Source organism: Ailuropoda melanoleuca, chromosome 8 (assembly GCF_002007445.2).
Source record: "Ailuropoda melanoleuca isolate Jingjing chromosome 8, ASM200744v2, whole genome shotgun sequence".
In the NCBI taxonomy this organism is placed as follows: domain Eukaryota; kingdom Metazoa; phylum Chordata; class Mammalia; order Carnivora; family Ursidae; genus Ailuropoda; species Ailuropoda melanoleuca.
In genome coordinates this window covers 16,045,521-16,063,075 of record NC_048225.1, presented here as the reverse complement: position 1 = coordinate 16,063,075, position 17,555 = coordinate 16,045,521, and the positions used below count along the sequence as shown (strand labels likewise).

General features: G+C 40.6%; 1 protein-coding gene across 5 annotated transcripts in view; it reads right to left on the bottom strand.

Annotated features, from left to right (window-relative positions):
• ARHGEF12 (Rho guanine nucleotide exchange factor 12) overlaps nt 1-17,555 on the bottom strand; it is a 154,456-nt gene that overhangs the window by 14,607 nt on the left and 122,294 nt on the right. For all 5 annotated transcript variants that reach the window (XM_011216814.3, XM_011216818.3, XM_034665987.1 and 2 more), the window contains 8 exons: nt 12,470-12,602; nt 11,612-11,647; nt 11,127-11,281; nt 9,804-9,950; nt 8,656-8,741; nt 6,640-6,765; nt 4,915-5,029; nt 3,090-3,190 (listed from right to left, as the gene is read on the bottom strand). In XM_011216814.3, coding sequence (XP_011215116.1) covers nt 3,090-3,190; nt 4,915-5,029; nt 6,640-6,765; nt 8,656-8,741; nt 9,804-9,950; nt 11,127-11,281; nt 11,612-11,647; nt 12,470-12,602 — 899 coding nt within the window. The remainder of the gene's footprint in view (nt 1-3,089; nt 3,191-4,914; nt 5,030-6,639; nt 6,766-8,655; nt 8,742-9,803; nt 9,951-11,126; nt 11,282-11,611; nt 11,648-12,469; nt 12,603-17,555) is intronic.

Genomic DNA, 17,555 nt, shown 5'->3' with positions numbered 1-17,555 from the left:
ATAAGGCAGGAGGATCAGAAGGAGAGGGAGAGAGAAACTCAAGTGGACTCTGCACTGAACATGGAGCCTGACAAGGGGCTCGATCCTAGGACCCTGAGATCATGACCTGAGCCAAAACCAAGAGTCAACGCTCAACTGACTACACGCCCCAGGTGCTAACAGCTCACTCTCTCTTAAAATACCCCTTTTACCTGGCTTTGGAGACATCACACCCTCGTCTTCCTCTTCCCTCTTTGGCTGTTCTTGCTCAGTCTGCTCTTCAAACTCACTGACCTCTAACTAGTTTATGGCTGTTTCTTGAATATGTAAGTATGTACATGGTACAAAATTTGAAAAGTAATATAAGGCACACAATGAAAATGAAGTCTCCCTCCAATCCTGTCCTCTTGCCTCCCCACCCCCAATTTTCTCTAAAAAAAGCAATCCCTAATACCCATTTCTTAGCTAGCCTATTAGAAAAATTCTAAGCAAACAGAATATATGCATATATAAGTATGCTTGTTTCTGTATATGTTGTGTGTATATACATCCTTTTAAAAAAGATATGGTAGCATAATATATTAATATATGTACTACTCAAATGGTAACATGATCATATACATATCTGTGTGTGTGTGTGTATATATCACTCATCAATATATCTCGGAGATTGCTCCCCATTAGCGCATACAGAGAGAACTCACTCTTTAAATGGCTGTATGGTATTCAGCTCTATGAATGAACTACAGTTTCTCTAACTATACTTTACTGATGGACATGTAAGTTACTTCCAATCTTCTCCCATAACAAATAAATACTGTGATAGCATGGCCTTAAAACATGCATTTTTATAAACGTGTAGATACACCTGTAAGACAAATTTCTTAAGAAACAACTGTTAGATCAAACCGTATGTGAATTTTCCTCCAAGATTATAAAAATGTCCAAGTATACAGAGAAGTCTGTATGCTTTCTTGAAGAGAGGTGTAATGGTAGGAATATGGGTGTATAGTGAGCACCCCTATACCTACCACTTACATTCCGGTTAATACTTGATCTATTTGTTTTATCATAGGTCTGTTCATTCCTCTAACTATCCATCAATCCACCACATATTCTGAATGCATTTCAAAATAACTTACAGATGTAAGCACACTTAACCTTTAAACATTTTAGCTGCATATCATTAACAAGAGTTCGATATTTAGTTATTTTTAAAGTAAAATTTACATACAGTGAAATGTATACATTTTAAGTGTACCTTCCACAAGTTTTCCCACATGCGTGCACCTGTGCAGACTGCTAGCAAGAGATGAAATATTACTAACACCACACAACGTCTCCGCATGCTTCCTAGTAGTATCTGTCCCCACACACCCACTGACAACCACCTTCCTGACCTTTTTTCCCACCACTGATCAGTCTGTTCTAGAAGTTCATAGAGATAAAATTACATATATACACTCCTGTCTGCTTTCCTTCATTCAGCATCATGTTGGTGAGATCCACCCATGTCGTGTACATCACTAGTTCATTCCCTTTAACTGCTGGAATTTATTATCCTGGTTTATGACTGTACCTCATTTGGTTTATGATAGAAACATTCCTGTACAAGTCTGTGGGCACAGATCTTCATTTCTCCTGGGTAGATCACTAGGAACAAAATCGCTGGGTCAAAGGGCAGATGTATGCATATGTGCATTCTTAATTTTAGGTACATATTGCCAAAGTGCCCTCTGGGGTTTTATCATTTTACACTCCAAACAAGACATCTGAAAGTTCCTGTTTTCCTATAGCCGCATCAACAGAGCTGTGGTCATACTTAGTTCCTAAGAAATCATATCCATGTCCAGGGATTCAATTAGTTCTATATACGCTCCCAGTTTTCCGTTCTTCTCTTCGGCACAGTCCTCTGAGAGGTGGATCCATAGAGCCAAATGTGTACCACACATTCTCACCTCATATGCCAAACCGAACTCTGCACCTGCCCCACAAATCCAGGGCTTCTTCCCTCAGCCTGTCCACCCAAATGTGCAAGCCAGAGATCTGGGGCTTATTCCTACCATCACAACTCCTCCAGTCCTTCTCTGAATCAGTCACCACATCCCGTCACTTACCTTCTAAATACCTCCCCAGTTCTTGCATCTCTTCAGCCACCACCATCTGTCCTGAACCGCTGCCACAGACCAGGCTGAGCCCTTTCACCCCCTCCCTGCCCCCTTCAACCCGTTCTCCATAGACCTGCATGAGTGGTACTTACAAGGCGAAAAATCTGAACATGCCACTCTTCTTCTTAAACGTCTATAATGAATTCCTACGGCTCTCAACAACAACATCTTTAACAGTGTCCATAGGAGGGCCCAGTATGACTTGGCCCTGACGTACTGTACCTCATTTCACACCACTCTGACTTTGCTTTTTAGGCACGATCTACACTAACCTCATCTTTCACTTCCTCAAACAGGTCATGCTTCCTTTTTACCCCGGGACTTTTGTATATGCTGCTCCCTCTACTTGTAAGGTTGCTCCCTTCCACATTCTTTTGGTTTACTTCCATTCATTTTTCAGAGCTTGGGTTACATGTCAATTCCCGAAGGTAGCTTTCTCCAATGGCCACCACCCAACACCCTCAAACCAGGCTCGCTCTGGACACTCCCACAGTAGTTACATACTCCTAGCATCCCCAAATTCTCCTTCATAGAGGCTATCACAAGTCACATAAAATACTTGCACTAAAATCTGTTCAATGCTTTCTAACCTGCTAGAAAACCAGCTCAGTGTGGGCACTTATTTATTTACTTAAGCACCCTATATCCTACACTCAGTGTCCACTCAGCATTCAGATGCTCTAGAAATATTTGTTGAATGGACAGACGAATAAGAGCACAAACAAGTAGCTAGAGATGTTCAAAAAAGCCAAATACAAGTCTGATGTTCCACCACAAATTGGTCTGGACCCACCTGCTACATGAATAGCTACCAAATGCCCCACCTGTCCATCATGTAATGGTAATTCAATGATTATCTCACAGATTCTAGGTAACACTAACTTAATACTCTCACTACTTCATCCTCTCACCCTTCATCATTCTTGCTTTCCCCCTTCTTACCTGTTTGTTTTCTGCCTCCTTGACAGCCTGATTTACATAATTCAAGATCTGACGACAGTGATCTGCAGCTTTCTTCACCTTCTCCCTTTCCATTGGCCATTCTAAGCATGCAGGGAAATCCAGAATGTAGAATAAAGGAAATCAGAAAGGAACATAAATATAAATATATATATGTAAATGAGATATCATTTTATGCCAACAGTTACAAGAACATACTAAGACCTTGAATATTTTTATACCGGTCTAAAATCTATGGCACAATCTCAATTCAGATAATCTTTGGACAGATGAGACATCTTATAACAGTACATTAAAACATAAATACTCATCTTTAAAAAGAAGTCATTGTATAGAATCCCATGTTCAAGGAGATATGCTTTAAATCAAGTATCAGCCCCCCTATGTTACGCACTCCAGGGGGTGGGTCTCATTCATGTTGTAAGCTATATAAATGGGACCCCTTCTCCCCCTAGAATCTCCCCTGAGTGCAGAGCCAATGTGACTACGTCCAGTGGACCTGTTAAGCAATAATTTTTTAATGACAACACAATTCAAAATAACTTTAGAATAAGTTTCTTTGAATTTGAGATTACATTTATTTTATCTATTTATTTGAGAGAGAGAGAGAGAGTGCCAGGATGAGGGGCAGAGGGAGAGGGAGAAGCAGCCTCCCCGCTGACCAGGGAGCCCAATGTGGGGCTCGATCCCAGGACCCTGGGATCATGACCTGAGCTGAAGGCAGACACTTAACCAACTGAGCCACCCAGGCACCCCTTGAGATTACATTTAAGGAAACAAAACAGATTACAGCATTTGTATCATTAAAAGATGAGATTCGCCAAAATGTGTTGAGATTACATTGAGGCCTACAATGTAGAGAATGCCAAAACTGGAATCTTTAAAATCAGAATCCTCTGAACAACAGTACACCTATACTGAACAGGTACATTAAAGTATAAAAATTAACATGTATGAGTATTTTAAAATTCTCAGGCATAGAAAACAGAAGTTTGGTTTAATAAAATTATTAATGAGAACTGAGTATAAGAGCCTAAGGCTCAACTGAGAAACTGGGATTCACTTCCTGGTGGTAACGGATTGGTCGGGCTTAATGAAAAGTACATGTACAGACAGAAAGCATCGCTTCACCCAGGATAAGATTTCTTCAAAGCAAGTATGACATACGCTACAGGAAGGAGTGGACAAAGTGCACTTAGTCTGTAAAGCGCCAGATAACCAATATCTGAGGGGCTAAATTGCTCTCCGTCACAACTACTAAATTCTGCTTGTTGTAGGGCAAAAGCAGTCAGAGACAATTTGTCAACCAATGAGCACGACTATGTTCCAATCAAACTTTTTTTACAAAGATAGAGGATGAGCCAGATTTGGCCCACAACTCATAGATTTCGCCAAATGCTGTGTTTAATGTGCTACTAATGGAGCACCTTAAATCAAAGAGCCTCAAGACGACTGGACTGGACCTTGTTAGAAAATGTGGCCAGACTCTGGAAATGGAACCCTTGGGCACCAGGACTGTGAAAGATTATTTAGCTGGACGTGGGGTTTTCTGTTTTGTTCCTAAGCTTTTTTTTTTTTTTTTTTTTTTTTTATTTTTTTTTTTTTCGCCAGAGACAGCCAGCGGGGGGGGGAACNACAAGCAGGGGGAGTGGGAGAGGAAGAAGCAAGCTCCCAGCGGAGGAGCCTGATGTGGGGCTCGATCCCAGAACGCCGGGATCACGCCCTGAGCTGAAGGCAGACGCTTAACAACTGCGCTACCCAGGCGCCCCTGTTCCTAAGCTTTTTAATTTCAGTGAGAATGCTGTACCTGTGTATTTGGCAATATTATCCAACAGAAGAGGGTACTTGGTAAGCCTCTGCATTTGGGTAGGAATGATATCCTTCAGCTGCAGACGACGACATAGAGGATTACTCTCGGCATCCTAAAATTAAAATAAGTGAATTTGTGATTCTTATTAGGACTGTACTTACCCATCATGTGCCATATATTCATCATGGATGCGTCTAACAACATCACCGCTCCGGTTATTAAATCAAGACTTAAAACATGGTGAGGTGTACCATGGCCACGCTATACTTCTGCTTTCTCCTTTACTCATGTAATGGGGGAGGGGAGCCTTTATCACTAAGCCAGTGGCTTCTTTCTCATGTGTAAGCAAAAACCGAGAACATCCATAATCGACCTTACGTACTGCTTGCTTGTGATAAAAAAGTTTTATCCCCACATATTCATTTTCCTATGACTAGCATTCCTACCAAAAGTCGGCTGATTTGCTATTTGCTATTCCAAATAGGTACCATGGATCATCAGGTTGGATATACCCCAGCTCATCTCTACCAGGGGGTCTGCAAACTTTTCAGTAAAGTGTCAGATAATAAATGCTTGAGGCTTTGCATGCCATACAGTCTTTGTCACAACCACTCACTCTGCCGTTTTAGCACAAAAACTGCCACAGACAGTGTGTAAAGGAATTAATGTGGCTGTGTGTAGTGAAGAGGTCTGAGATGGCCTTCTAGATTCCCCTCCTCCGGCGTGCACACCCTGTAATCACCTCCCCCAGAGTGTGGACGGAACCTGTGAACACGATGGGTTATCACTCATCTGATTAGGTTACTATCAGTGAACTTTGTGTTGATCAAAAAGGAAAGTGTTTCCTAGGTGAGTCTGACTTAATCAGAGGAGCCCTTACAAGAAAGCTGCCAGAGACACACAATCCTTCTGGCCTGTGAGAAAGAAAGCAACTATCTTGTAAACTGCCTGCAGGGGCCACAAGGTGAAAGAGATATGGGCACTCTCTAGGGGCTGAGAGCAGTTTCTAGCCAACGAGGACAAGGTGACAGGGATCTGGGTTATACATTTACAAGGATATGAATTCTGTGAACCACCAGGGAGCTTAGAAGAGGACCCCAGTCTCAGAGGAGAACTGCAGCTCCAGCTGTCCCCTTCCTTTCAGCGGTTGCAAGCATGCAGGGAGGACACGACCAAACAATATCTGTACCCCAAAACCACAAAAACTGTGACATAATACGTTTGCATAAAGTTGCTACGTTTGTGGTAATTTATTTTCCTGCAGTAAAAATTTACTACACTGTGTTCCAATAAAGCACCACAAAAACACGCAAGAGGCTGGATAGGAACTGTGGGCCATAGTTTACTGACCCCTGATAGATACCAATATATAGACCTCAATAAGCATGACTGCTAGCACACTCTTCTCTGGGCTAGTTACGAGCCCATTCTCCTGCTCTGACCATATTACTGTAACAGCTTACACGGGACATTTCCTGACAAAATCTCCACGGCAATGTGGACTTCTCTGTCAAGTATTTTCATCCTGACATATATTCTTTATTATTTACCATTCCAATATCACCTTTATACTCTCCAGGAACTTAAGAGCTAATGTACGCCTTTAAAAAGGGTTAACATAATCCTTGTAAGAATCTTAGTCTTAGAATTCCCCCAGTTTAGTCTCTATTTGATAAAAAAAGTTGCATTATTTTTTTTTCTTACATGACTCACTCAACTCACTTGCACAAAGGTCTGGAATCGAGAATCCTTTTTCTGACGAGACTTGATCATTTCCAGGGCGAAAGGTTGGTTACTGCAAAAGGTAGCAGCGGCGTGCTTCAACTTGTCCTCTCCTGGTCCACTGAACTGTGCCAAGAATGCAAAGAACACAACAAAGAATGGCAGACTGAGCTTATCTAAGGCCAGGCAAAATGAGAGACAACCACGATCCTTTCAATATTCCACAAGTGCTCTCAAGTGACAAGAAATGGAGACCTACATATCTCTGTGGACTATCAATGTTTCTCCATTAAAAAGGTCAGACCCTGACACATCCAGACCTTTTTTGGTCACATTCCAATGTTTTCCTGCTCACAGCCTCCCACAACTTATGACCTTTCCAGTCTAGACCACTTCTAAATTAAACAGAAAGGTTGATACTGGGGGAATAGGAGACACAAAAGGCTTAAAGACTGAGATTAATATTTATTTGATTTTCTTAGAATCTGACAGCTTCCCAAAAGTTACTAACTGCTCCAGGAAGAAAATCTGTGGGATTCTAATTGATGCTTTACTGTGTCATACTACAAACTTTCTGTTTCAGGGGTACCTGGGTGGCTCAGTCGGTGGAGTGTCTAACTCTTGGTTTTGAGTCAGGTCATGATCTCAGGTCCTGGGATCAAGCCCCAAGTCAGGCTCAGTGCTTAGCGCGGTGTCCGCTCAAGATTCTCCCTCTCCCTCTCTGCCCCTCATCCTGCTCATGCTCTCTCTCTCTCTAAAATAGATGGATAGATAAATCTTTAAAAGAAAATTTCTGTTTCAAGTTGAGTAGTGTGCTGCCAAGCCAAGAGAACTCGGTTACAACTTGCACTGCAAGAAACAAAATGAGCCACACTATCACCGAATCACGCTGGGTTTTTCAAGGAAATTAAATCCCCTTAGTAATGATAATGCCAGAGCGGGACTCGAGAAGATGCTCTGGAAAGTTGAGTAAATGCAAGATGAGTGTGGACTGTCATTCCCTGATCTTTTCTGAGACAAGTGGCTGAGAGAAGATCTCCTATGGGATTAGATTCTCAGCCACGATCTCAACAGCAATGAAAGGAGTACGATGAACACTGGTTTAGTCAACTTTCTAGTATTCAATCTCTTAAAAAGTTATCATTGTATAGTAACCAAAATCCTGTGGCATTTTCTCAAGCAATCCGCATACCGAAGTAAGTTTCTGTGGGCACATGTGAACGGTTCCTGTTGAACCTGTGTTAACATTTTGAGAACTATGTCATGTGCTTCACTATTACTCACAGCCTTAACTACAGCACTTTGTTTCAAAGTCTAGATCAAGCCCACTCTCCCCTAGGAAAATTTTCTGTATTCCTAGTGTGGGTCTCCCTGCCAGATCTTCCCATAACAACCTGTACTCTCCCTTTTTTGTAACTCTTATCACACTTGAAGGGACAAATGACTGCTTTCCCCCTGGTGGTAAGCGCCACCTAGGCAGGAGCCATGTCTGCTGTGATTGCCAGCACCTCGAACAGTGTACATACTGTGGGCTGCATTCTTGCAAAGACTCAGAAAAACAGAATGCGACAAACGGCTATGATAGTCTCTGAACTCTCTCCTTATAGTGAATGAGATTAAGTAATTTTCACTTTTCTACTTTTGTGGTGGTAGTTCTGGATCTACAACTGTTTAATTTTTTACAGCACAATTCTGAGATTTGGACAACGGAAGATAGCGAAAATTCTACATTTGTTACATTATTTTTATCAAGATTTGTTTTACCCTCTATTCGTTAAGACACAAAGAACTAATATCTTTAATGTGATGAAAAAAGAGCACTTGGTTCGAATAAGCACTTATTAAACATTAACGAAAAAAAGATACTAACCAAGAGAATACATACTTGGACCCCTTTCATATTTGCAGTAGCTTTGCAAAATGGATGAGTTTGCATATTTGGAAAGATTACTCAACCCTGAATCTGATCTTCAAGTGTCTATAAAAACATTAAAATGAAATAGCCAATTTCCTTACCCAGGTCAGCAAATCTTCCCCAATCTGATCAATAACTGAGGTCTCATTCCTCTTTCGAACAGCCTTCATTTGCTCATTCAATCCAACTAAGGGGGAAAAAACAATGGAAAATAATTAAGCATACACTCATTTTAGTCTGCATTTCTGGTTGTTCTGAGAACTTAGGTTTTTAAAAAAAAGGATTTTCACAGTAGTAGAGCTGCCTCTAGTCTCCTTAAATATAAATGTGAACACATTCTTATGCATACAGATATCTGTGCACTCTATCTGAAAAACAGGTGCCAAAGCATAAACAATGTGGAAACTAGCACATTACATACAGCATAGGAACATCAAACGTGCATTTAACTTCAAGGCTCTGTCATAACCATGCTCATAAAGAAATTTAAATAGAACAGGTGATTCTGCCCACTGTTCCTCTCAAAATGTTTATGTTCACAGGCAGTGGATATAATAACCTGAACTTGTCAAAGCATGCTGGTGAAACCTAAGATCACCCACAAAGACATAAAAGGCATCAATTTGGTAGGCAGGTGTTGGCAGGTGGTGATGGCATCCTTGACGAAAGAAAGCTTGAGAATTACGGATCACAGAGAAGGAGTGACTTACAGAGAGAGGAACTGTGTCTACAAAAGTCTAAGATGACTATAACCAAGGAAAGCCAGCAAGGTAGAATTTTTTATGTATTTACTCAAGCATTTCAAGCAACAACAAAAGAATTTAATTCCTGAAAATTATCCCATTGTGAAATTATACACTGTGTATTACATGTACAAAATATACACACACACACACACACACACAATTATATGGGATATATATATTTAAAAACATATACACTGCAATTGATAAGAAATTTCCAAGGGTAATTTTAACTATTCATATTTTTCATCTTAGACATTAACTTTAGACCCTAAGTCCTGTGGTCACACTTTGTATACAAAAGGCTGATGGTGCAGGTGGGTGTCTGGGGAGGGAGGTATCCAACGACCTAATCACTTCTTTATGTTATGTGCTCACATATGTAATTTCAGGAATGCTAACATGGATACACTTAGAAGACTTTCTTGTTATGGGGCTTTTATATACTCACAATCTTTCATCTATTAAAAATGTTAGGGACAAAGATCAGAGTTGACTTTTCTTACTATGAAGTTGAAGAATATCTTCCAAGTTTGAAAAAATTTTCCGTAGTTCTGAAGGTGACAGAATTCCTTCTCTGGACACTCGCTGATAGAATACTTGATCAAGAACTTTCAGTGTTCGAACATGAGCTCTTTCAGTGTAGAACAATTCTAAGCAGAAAAAAAGGAAATATGAAATGTTACCCCTTTTAGAATAATTCTATGAGACCAAATACCGGTGTTAGCTGGAATTAAGCAGCAAATGAGCTCTATAATAATTATTTAAAGTTTTGAAAAGATGTAGTCTCTCTCGTGTCACTTTCTTGATTCCATGAGACCCTCCTACATACTGGCTCTAACTGCTGAATGCTGGCAAATGAAAAATATCATTCAAAACTATCCTGGGGGCATCTGGGTGGCTCAGTCGGTTAAGCGTCTGCCCTCAGCTCAGGTCATAATCCCAGGGTCCTGGGATCGAGTCCCACATCGGGCTCCCTGCTCAGTGGAGAGGCTGTTTCTCCCTCTCTCTCTCTCTCAAATAAATAAAAATCTTTAAAAGAAAAAACAAAAAAACCCCAAACTATTCTGTGTATTAAAGTTAACAATGTACTCCAAAGTCCTTCTCTGTTTTCACAATACTACCCACCAATCACAGCTACATCAGAAAGCTGTAAGCCCAAACAGCGTATAGCCTTTCAATTAAGCCCTCTTCAGAAAGAACATTACTTTTGGTTATCTAATTTGCCTATAAACCCTCCTGTCTGAGGCTAGACTTGTTATTTCACTACGCCTCAAAGTTATCAGACACAGGAAGGGTATTTATTTCAATCGCATCCCAGAGACGGCGGAGGGCATGGCATCCATGTCACCTACATCTCTATCACATAGATGCTACGGTAAAATAAAGAACACTGCACTAGGATAAAGGGACACCCAGATCCCAGTTTCCTCCCTATCACTTATCAGCTAGCTGTATGACCTTGATTAATTCAACCAATCACCCTGAGCCTGAGCTTCCTCATTCATAATCTACGCATAAAAATAACTTAGGCCGAAAGTAAAGCGATGGACCAAGGCTTGTCTTAATGACTGTTCAAGATCTATAATGCTATGAATCTTAAATATCCTGAAAACTAAACACCTTCTCCTTTTAAATTATCATTAAAAATCATAGAATCATTTGCATTTTTTGAATTGGAAAGCTCAAGGATCATCTATCTAGTTTAATTTCCCTTTGTATGGAACAAAAGGCTAGCAGAAACTGTGAAGCAAATTCTAAAGCTCAGGGGCTTGTTTTAGTCGAATAAAACTCACTATATGGGAACAACGAAATCTAATTAAACTCACCATTAATTACTTCCTGCCTTTTGATCTCAGAAGGCTTTAGTCCCAGTAACACTTCTCGACTAACAAGCTGTTGCCAGTTCGGTGGGTCTGTCTCTAAGTCATTTTCAAACTGTTCATCCTCACTTTGACTTTCTCCAAAAGCTATGCTGTCAAACCTGATGAAAAAAAATGATGAATTCTATTTGAGGACATCAGATGGACAGTGGGAAATAGCACAAGTTTGTATATTACAGCAGATAAGTCCTATTTCTGAAGTAGTGTTTAGCACAGGGCTGAAACATCATCCTCTCCCACAAAATGACTTACATGTGTTATATATATCTCTATAGATACCTTTTGCATGATTTCTGCTTATTAAAATTTTTCTTTTATACTATCTAACAGATTTGTGAGGTTTTCTTTTCCTTTAAAACTAGGATGTTTGAGAAAAAAAGATATATTTCTTGAAGTATGCCTCTGCTGAAAGTTACTTTAGGATTACTCACTTTCGAAAGGGCTTTGGTGTCCCATGTTCAGTCACCCTAAAACAATGGAGAACAAAGAGTCAACATGAAAACAAAATGGTAATCAAGAAATTCACGCCAAGGGACCTGAACACACATTTTCCCAAAGACATACAGAGGGCCAAGTGACACAAGAAAAGATGTCCAGCATCACTCATCATCAGGGAAATGCAAATCAAAACCACAATGAGAGATCACCTTGTCAGAATGGCTAGTATCAGAAAGATAAGAAATAACAAGTGTCGGTCAGGATGTGGAGAAAAAGGAACCCTTGGGCACTGTTGGTGGGAATGTAAATTGGTGCAGCCACTGTGGAAAATAGTACAGCGGTTCCTCAAAAAATTAAAAATAGAAGTACCATACAATCTAGTAAGTCCACTACTGGATATTTACCCAAAGAAAATGTGTAAGTCAAGGGGATGAAAGGCACCGCATACGGTATGGTGTTGTAACAGTGTTTTATGGTGACAGACAGCAGCTACACCTGTAGCCAGCACAACATAACACATAAACTTGTTCAATCACTATGTCCTACACCTGAAGCTAAGGCAATACTGTATGTCAACTATACTTTAATAAAAAGGAAAAAAAATTTATGCCAGGGATACTCAAAACTGGGTTAAACTACAGTGGCTAATAAATAATTCTTCCGGATATTCTAATGATTTAATATAAATTAAAGACATTTCAGTACCTAATATTTACTACCCATAAGTTCTAGTGCTTTCCCACCCAAAAAAAACACGTGAGAAAAATGCTACAAAGTATGGCAACAGTATAAAATGAAACAGCCAAAGCCACTCTTAACCTCCCCAGCCCCCAAAGATATCACTGAATCACCTTTCCACTTCCCATTCCTCCTCCTGCACTTGGTCTAAAGGAGGAGGTGGGAAATCAAAGACAGTATTCGGAGTCCGAGGGGTGCTATCTACGCAGTCTCCAGATGCTGGTGTTTCTCCAAGTTGCTTTGATCCTGAAAAGACAAAATTCAGACACTCAGACGGTGTTAATGAAGATGATTCCCCAAAAAAATCAGTCCCCAAAGAGAACTTCAACCTATCCATAGCCTCACTCTTATTTAAACAATTGCATGTTAGTTAGAACCAAAATTCTGATATATAAATTTTAAAATGCCCTAAAAAAAACAACAACCAGGAGTATCATTTTTTTTTTAAGATTTTATTTATTTATTTGACAGAGATAGAGACAGCCAGCGAGAGAGGGAACACAAGCACGGGGAGTGGGAGAGGAAGAAGCATGCTCCCAGCGGGGGAGCCTGACGTGGGGCTCGATCCCAGAACGCTGGGATCACGCTCCGAGCCGAAGGCAGATGCTTAACCGCTGTGCCACCCAGGCGCCCCTGGGAGTATCATTTCTAAGCAACTTTTAAAAAATCAACATAATGGGGTGCCTCAGTGGCTCAGTCAGTTAAGCCTCAGACTTGGTTTCGGCTCAGGTCATGATCTCAGGGTTGTGAAATGGAGCCCCAATGTGGAGTTCCACACTGGGCATGGAGTTGGCTTGAGATTCTCCCTCTCCCTCCCCCTCCGCTCCTTCCCCTGTATGCGCGCACACACACACTCTCTCTCTCTCAAATAAACAAACAAATAAAAATTTTAAACATCAACATAAGACATGCAAACAACTCAGAAGAGCATATGATGAGAAACATTCTCTCACAGTCATCTTTTTCTATCCCCTGTGCCAATCTTCATCCACATTTTACTTATTATGGGGGTCTAATTCGAAATAATCTCATAATTCTATTTCCTGATTTACTATCTTTCGGTAATATCTATTTCTTTCTCCTCTGAGGATTCTGCCCACTTATACTTCCCACCTTCACTTCCCCATATCTTCCCAATGTTTAATATTATTATTATTACTAGTTGGGTTATTGCTTATTGCCTAAATTTAAATGATAGAATTATAGCTACACTTGTTCCATCAAGGAGTTAGTACCTTGACTCTCTTCTATATCAAATTAGGTATTTAGTACCCCTATCCTTCCCTTTAATTGTATTTCTTTCCTTCTACCGTTCATTTCTTTCAACTACATCTTTCCTTGTGTCATTAGGAGGACTCTCTACAGTTCCATGATCTGCAGCCACAACTAAATATTCTGTGCCTTGCCTATCTGGTTGATTCTAAAAGTCTGAAAACCCAGAGTGCTTACGTTATTATGCCAGTCTACATACTGTCGTACATAAAATACAATATACAATATATTACATATATATATTACTCCTGCCAGGCTAGGAGATACGTTAGTTAGGATTATGTTTCCTTTTCTGCTGGTCCAATGACGCAACTCTTGAAATAGAATGTTCATTCCATCAAGGTCACCTATTCCATCACTTACTTTAAGATAATGCCATTTTTTATTTTGTTTTATATTTCTTCCTTTCCTCCACTTCCCTCTGTCCCCCTTTCATTCTTTCTTTCTTTTCCCCCTTCCTTTCTTCCTTCCTTCCTGGTATGGTGGCCATAGCTGGAGCCTGGGTAATCTCCGATGGCATACTTTGTTTCACATTTAAATCATGACTTAATTTTCTTGAACAACTTTGATTTTCTTAGCATTTCTAAATGACTTCATTACTATCAAAGCACTATCATTTTATCAAGTCTCAGATTTCTTCATTTGCTACATCATACTACCAACTGCTTAAAATCTCCCTTTTTCTTATCCCTTAGTCCTTGTGTTTAATCTGGAGCCCCTGCTCCCTTGGCCTGTGACCTAACTATCGTCTGAGACATGCCTGCCCTTCACCACTTCCCTGGGATGTTTCTACTATTTCCTAGACCCCATAACATTCTCTTCCTTCATTTTCCTCTCATTTTGCTGGACTGTGTATCTTCAAATCATGTTCAAGGAAAGGGTGCATTTCAATTAACATCTGAATCCTGGCATATCTGAAAATGTCTCTGTATCTTCCTTCATTTCTGATGGGTAACTTGGATGGACATAGAATTCTAAGTCCAATAATTTTCTTTCACTAAGTTGCAAGACCTGGCTCCCTTGTATGCTAGCCCCTGGTGTGATAACGAGAAACGTGATGCAGCATTAATTCCCATTTCCCTTCCCTTCAAAGCTCTCTCTCTCTCTGGTGCATGGAGATTTCCAGAGACATTCTAGGTATGGCTCTTGTCCTTATTATTGTCATTACTCTTGTTATTATTCATCACAGGTGGTTCCCGGTTAACTCTTTCTGTCTGAAGCCAAGTCTTCTTCCCTCTGAGAGAGTTTCTTCTATCATTTCTCTAACTGCCTCTCTTCCATTTCCTCTGCTGATGTTTCATCAGAGAGACAGGCATCGGACCTCTCAAGTGGCTCGCTACATAATTCTTGTCTCTCTGATTTCTATCTCTTGACATTTCTGATATATGTTCTCAAATATTTCCTTGACTTTATTTTTAGGGACTTTTTTTTTTTTTTTTAACTCTTGGCAGCTGTGGTGGTTTAAAAATATGTGCACAAATTCTTTGCTACTCCTCCCTCCCTTTAGGGGTGGAGCCTAATTCCTCCCCACTTGATTGTGAGCTAGATTTAGGGGCTGGCTTCTAACTTGCTGAAGTGAAAATGTGCACCTACAGAAACTAAGTCGTTCAAGGTATGGGGATGCCTTTCTCGCTCTCTCTTTTGGATCACTTCGGGGGAAGATGGCTACCATGTCATGGAACATTCAAGCAGTTCTATGGAGAAGCCCCTACATATGGTGAGGAGCCAAGGCCTCCAGCAAGGAGCTAAGCCGCTCTGCCACCAGCCACCTACATGAACGCAGAAGCACATCTCTGGCCCCAGCTAAGCTTTCGGATGACTGACTGACATCTTGACCGCAACCATAAGACAGAATTGCCCAGCTAAGCTGCTCTCATGTTCCTCGCCCACCAAAAACACGACATAATAAGTGTTTTTTGTGTCAAGTTACGAAGTTTTGAGGTAGTTTATCACAAAGCAGTTGATAACAAATACAGTAGTTATTGTATTGTATGTAACAGTTCTATTAAATCATTTGTTTTTAGTCTCTGAGTGCTCTTTTCTTCATAGCATTATTACTCTTGTTTTACAGATACAATAATTTTTAAAATTTCCCCAACTATACTATCTCATTTAGAGGTTTTTTTTTAAGTTCATGTCTTTTATGTAAGTTATTGTTTCCTGCTAGGGGCAGTTTTTCTGTTTATTTTATATTCTCTTTTTTATGCCATTAATAAATTAGTTGGGCATTATGCATTATCTTAGGTCTTGATTCTAACAAGCAAATCTTGCCAAGAGTGAGGAATACTATTCATATCTGAGAGTGCAAGACTGGGTAGCTGCTGTGGCTTTCCGTGGCAGCTGTAGGGAAGTAGGCCCATTTCAGCTGGGAGTTCTCTGGGCAGGGTGAGACCTTGGCATGTTTACTGTCAGGCTTAAGGCCCCCAAATGTTAGAACGCCAGGGCACTAATATCATGGAGGACTCATCTCTCCCTACACAATTCATTCAACTTCTCTCAAAAAGAGCACACTCATTTTCTTCGGGTACATAAATGACGGACGACTTATATTCTACCATGCAAGGATCAGGAACTGCTGACATCATTGTTTTGATTACAGACCTTCAATTAATTCATTATTTTCAGCTTTACTTCTTACTCATGCATTCCATAAGATATGCCAACTCGGAGCCTAAAGTCTCTCCAGGGTTCTGATGGGCAGACTGGCTTCCACCTGGGACTCCTTGAACAAATTATGGACCTTCAGCTTTCTCTATGTTGTTTTACCTTTCCAACCACTCTGGTCCACTTTTAATGTCCCCCAAATTTGTTGAAATCTCTTACGTGTTGACAACATCTTCTCTTCCTCTACTTCCTTTCTCTTCATGTTTTTTATTTAGCTGCTATTGGTTACCTATCTACCTTGTTTTTATTCAGTGAGAGCTGGGAGCCATGAATTAATGCATGTGCTCAACCCAACATCTTCAGAATTTCACAGAAGACAAAACCTCCAGATTTTTCTATAAATGTCACCTCTTCTTCTTTGTCTTAAATCCACGCTCCCCTCTCCCCCGCCCCATTCTGCTACAGCCCTCTCAAATAGAGACGGATGTTTCCAACATACACTGTACTTCAGGGTAGAGATGAGATAGATACCCTTGTTCCTCAATACTACTTTTAGACCATTATCTTGCCTTCTTATAAAAATCCCTTGCTGCACTGAGGCTCTCACTCCTAGGTATTATCACATGCTCTCCCCCTCCTCATGACGATCATCTGGCAATACTGAACCTTCGGCTGCTGGCTCACAGTTTTCCCCTCCCTGCTAGTATCACATAAGGTGACCTCAAAACCTGAGGATGTTAAGGTATTCCAACTCCTGGCTTCTTGGTTCCTTACTTTCTTCATCTCTAGTAACTTCCCCTGGGCCACTTCAGTGACTACTCCCACAGCTTTATCCTTGACTTTGTCACACCAGAAGCTGGACTACTTCCAAAATCACTAATATAGATAGGCATTCCCGTCTCCAAATAAAATCACTGATTCTCCCAGTTCACTTAAGAAATCCATTAAAACAAGTATGAAGAAATATGGTAATAAGCTCTTTTCCCAGTGATCTATAATTACTTCACCTCTATCTCTACTCTTCAAGTTCCCTTGCCTTTCTCTCTCTGTTGATAACCTTGCCCTTCTTACACACTTTGCCTCTCATCTCCGCTCTCCTCAAAACTTTGTCCTATTAGTTATATACAGTCTATCACCTGCATCTTCAACCTCTTCAACAGGCTTTCTTTAGTATTAACAACAACAACAAAAAAACAACCTCTAGTAACTCAGAGTTTTTAGAAAGTCTTCTTGGGGGCGCCTGAGTGGCACAGCGGTTAAGCGTCCGCCTTCGGCTCAGGGCGTGATCCCAGCGTTATGGGATCGAGCCCCACATCAGGCTCC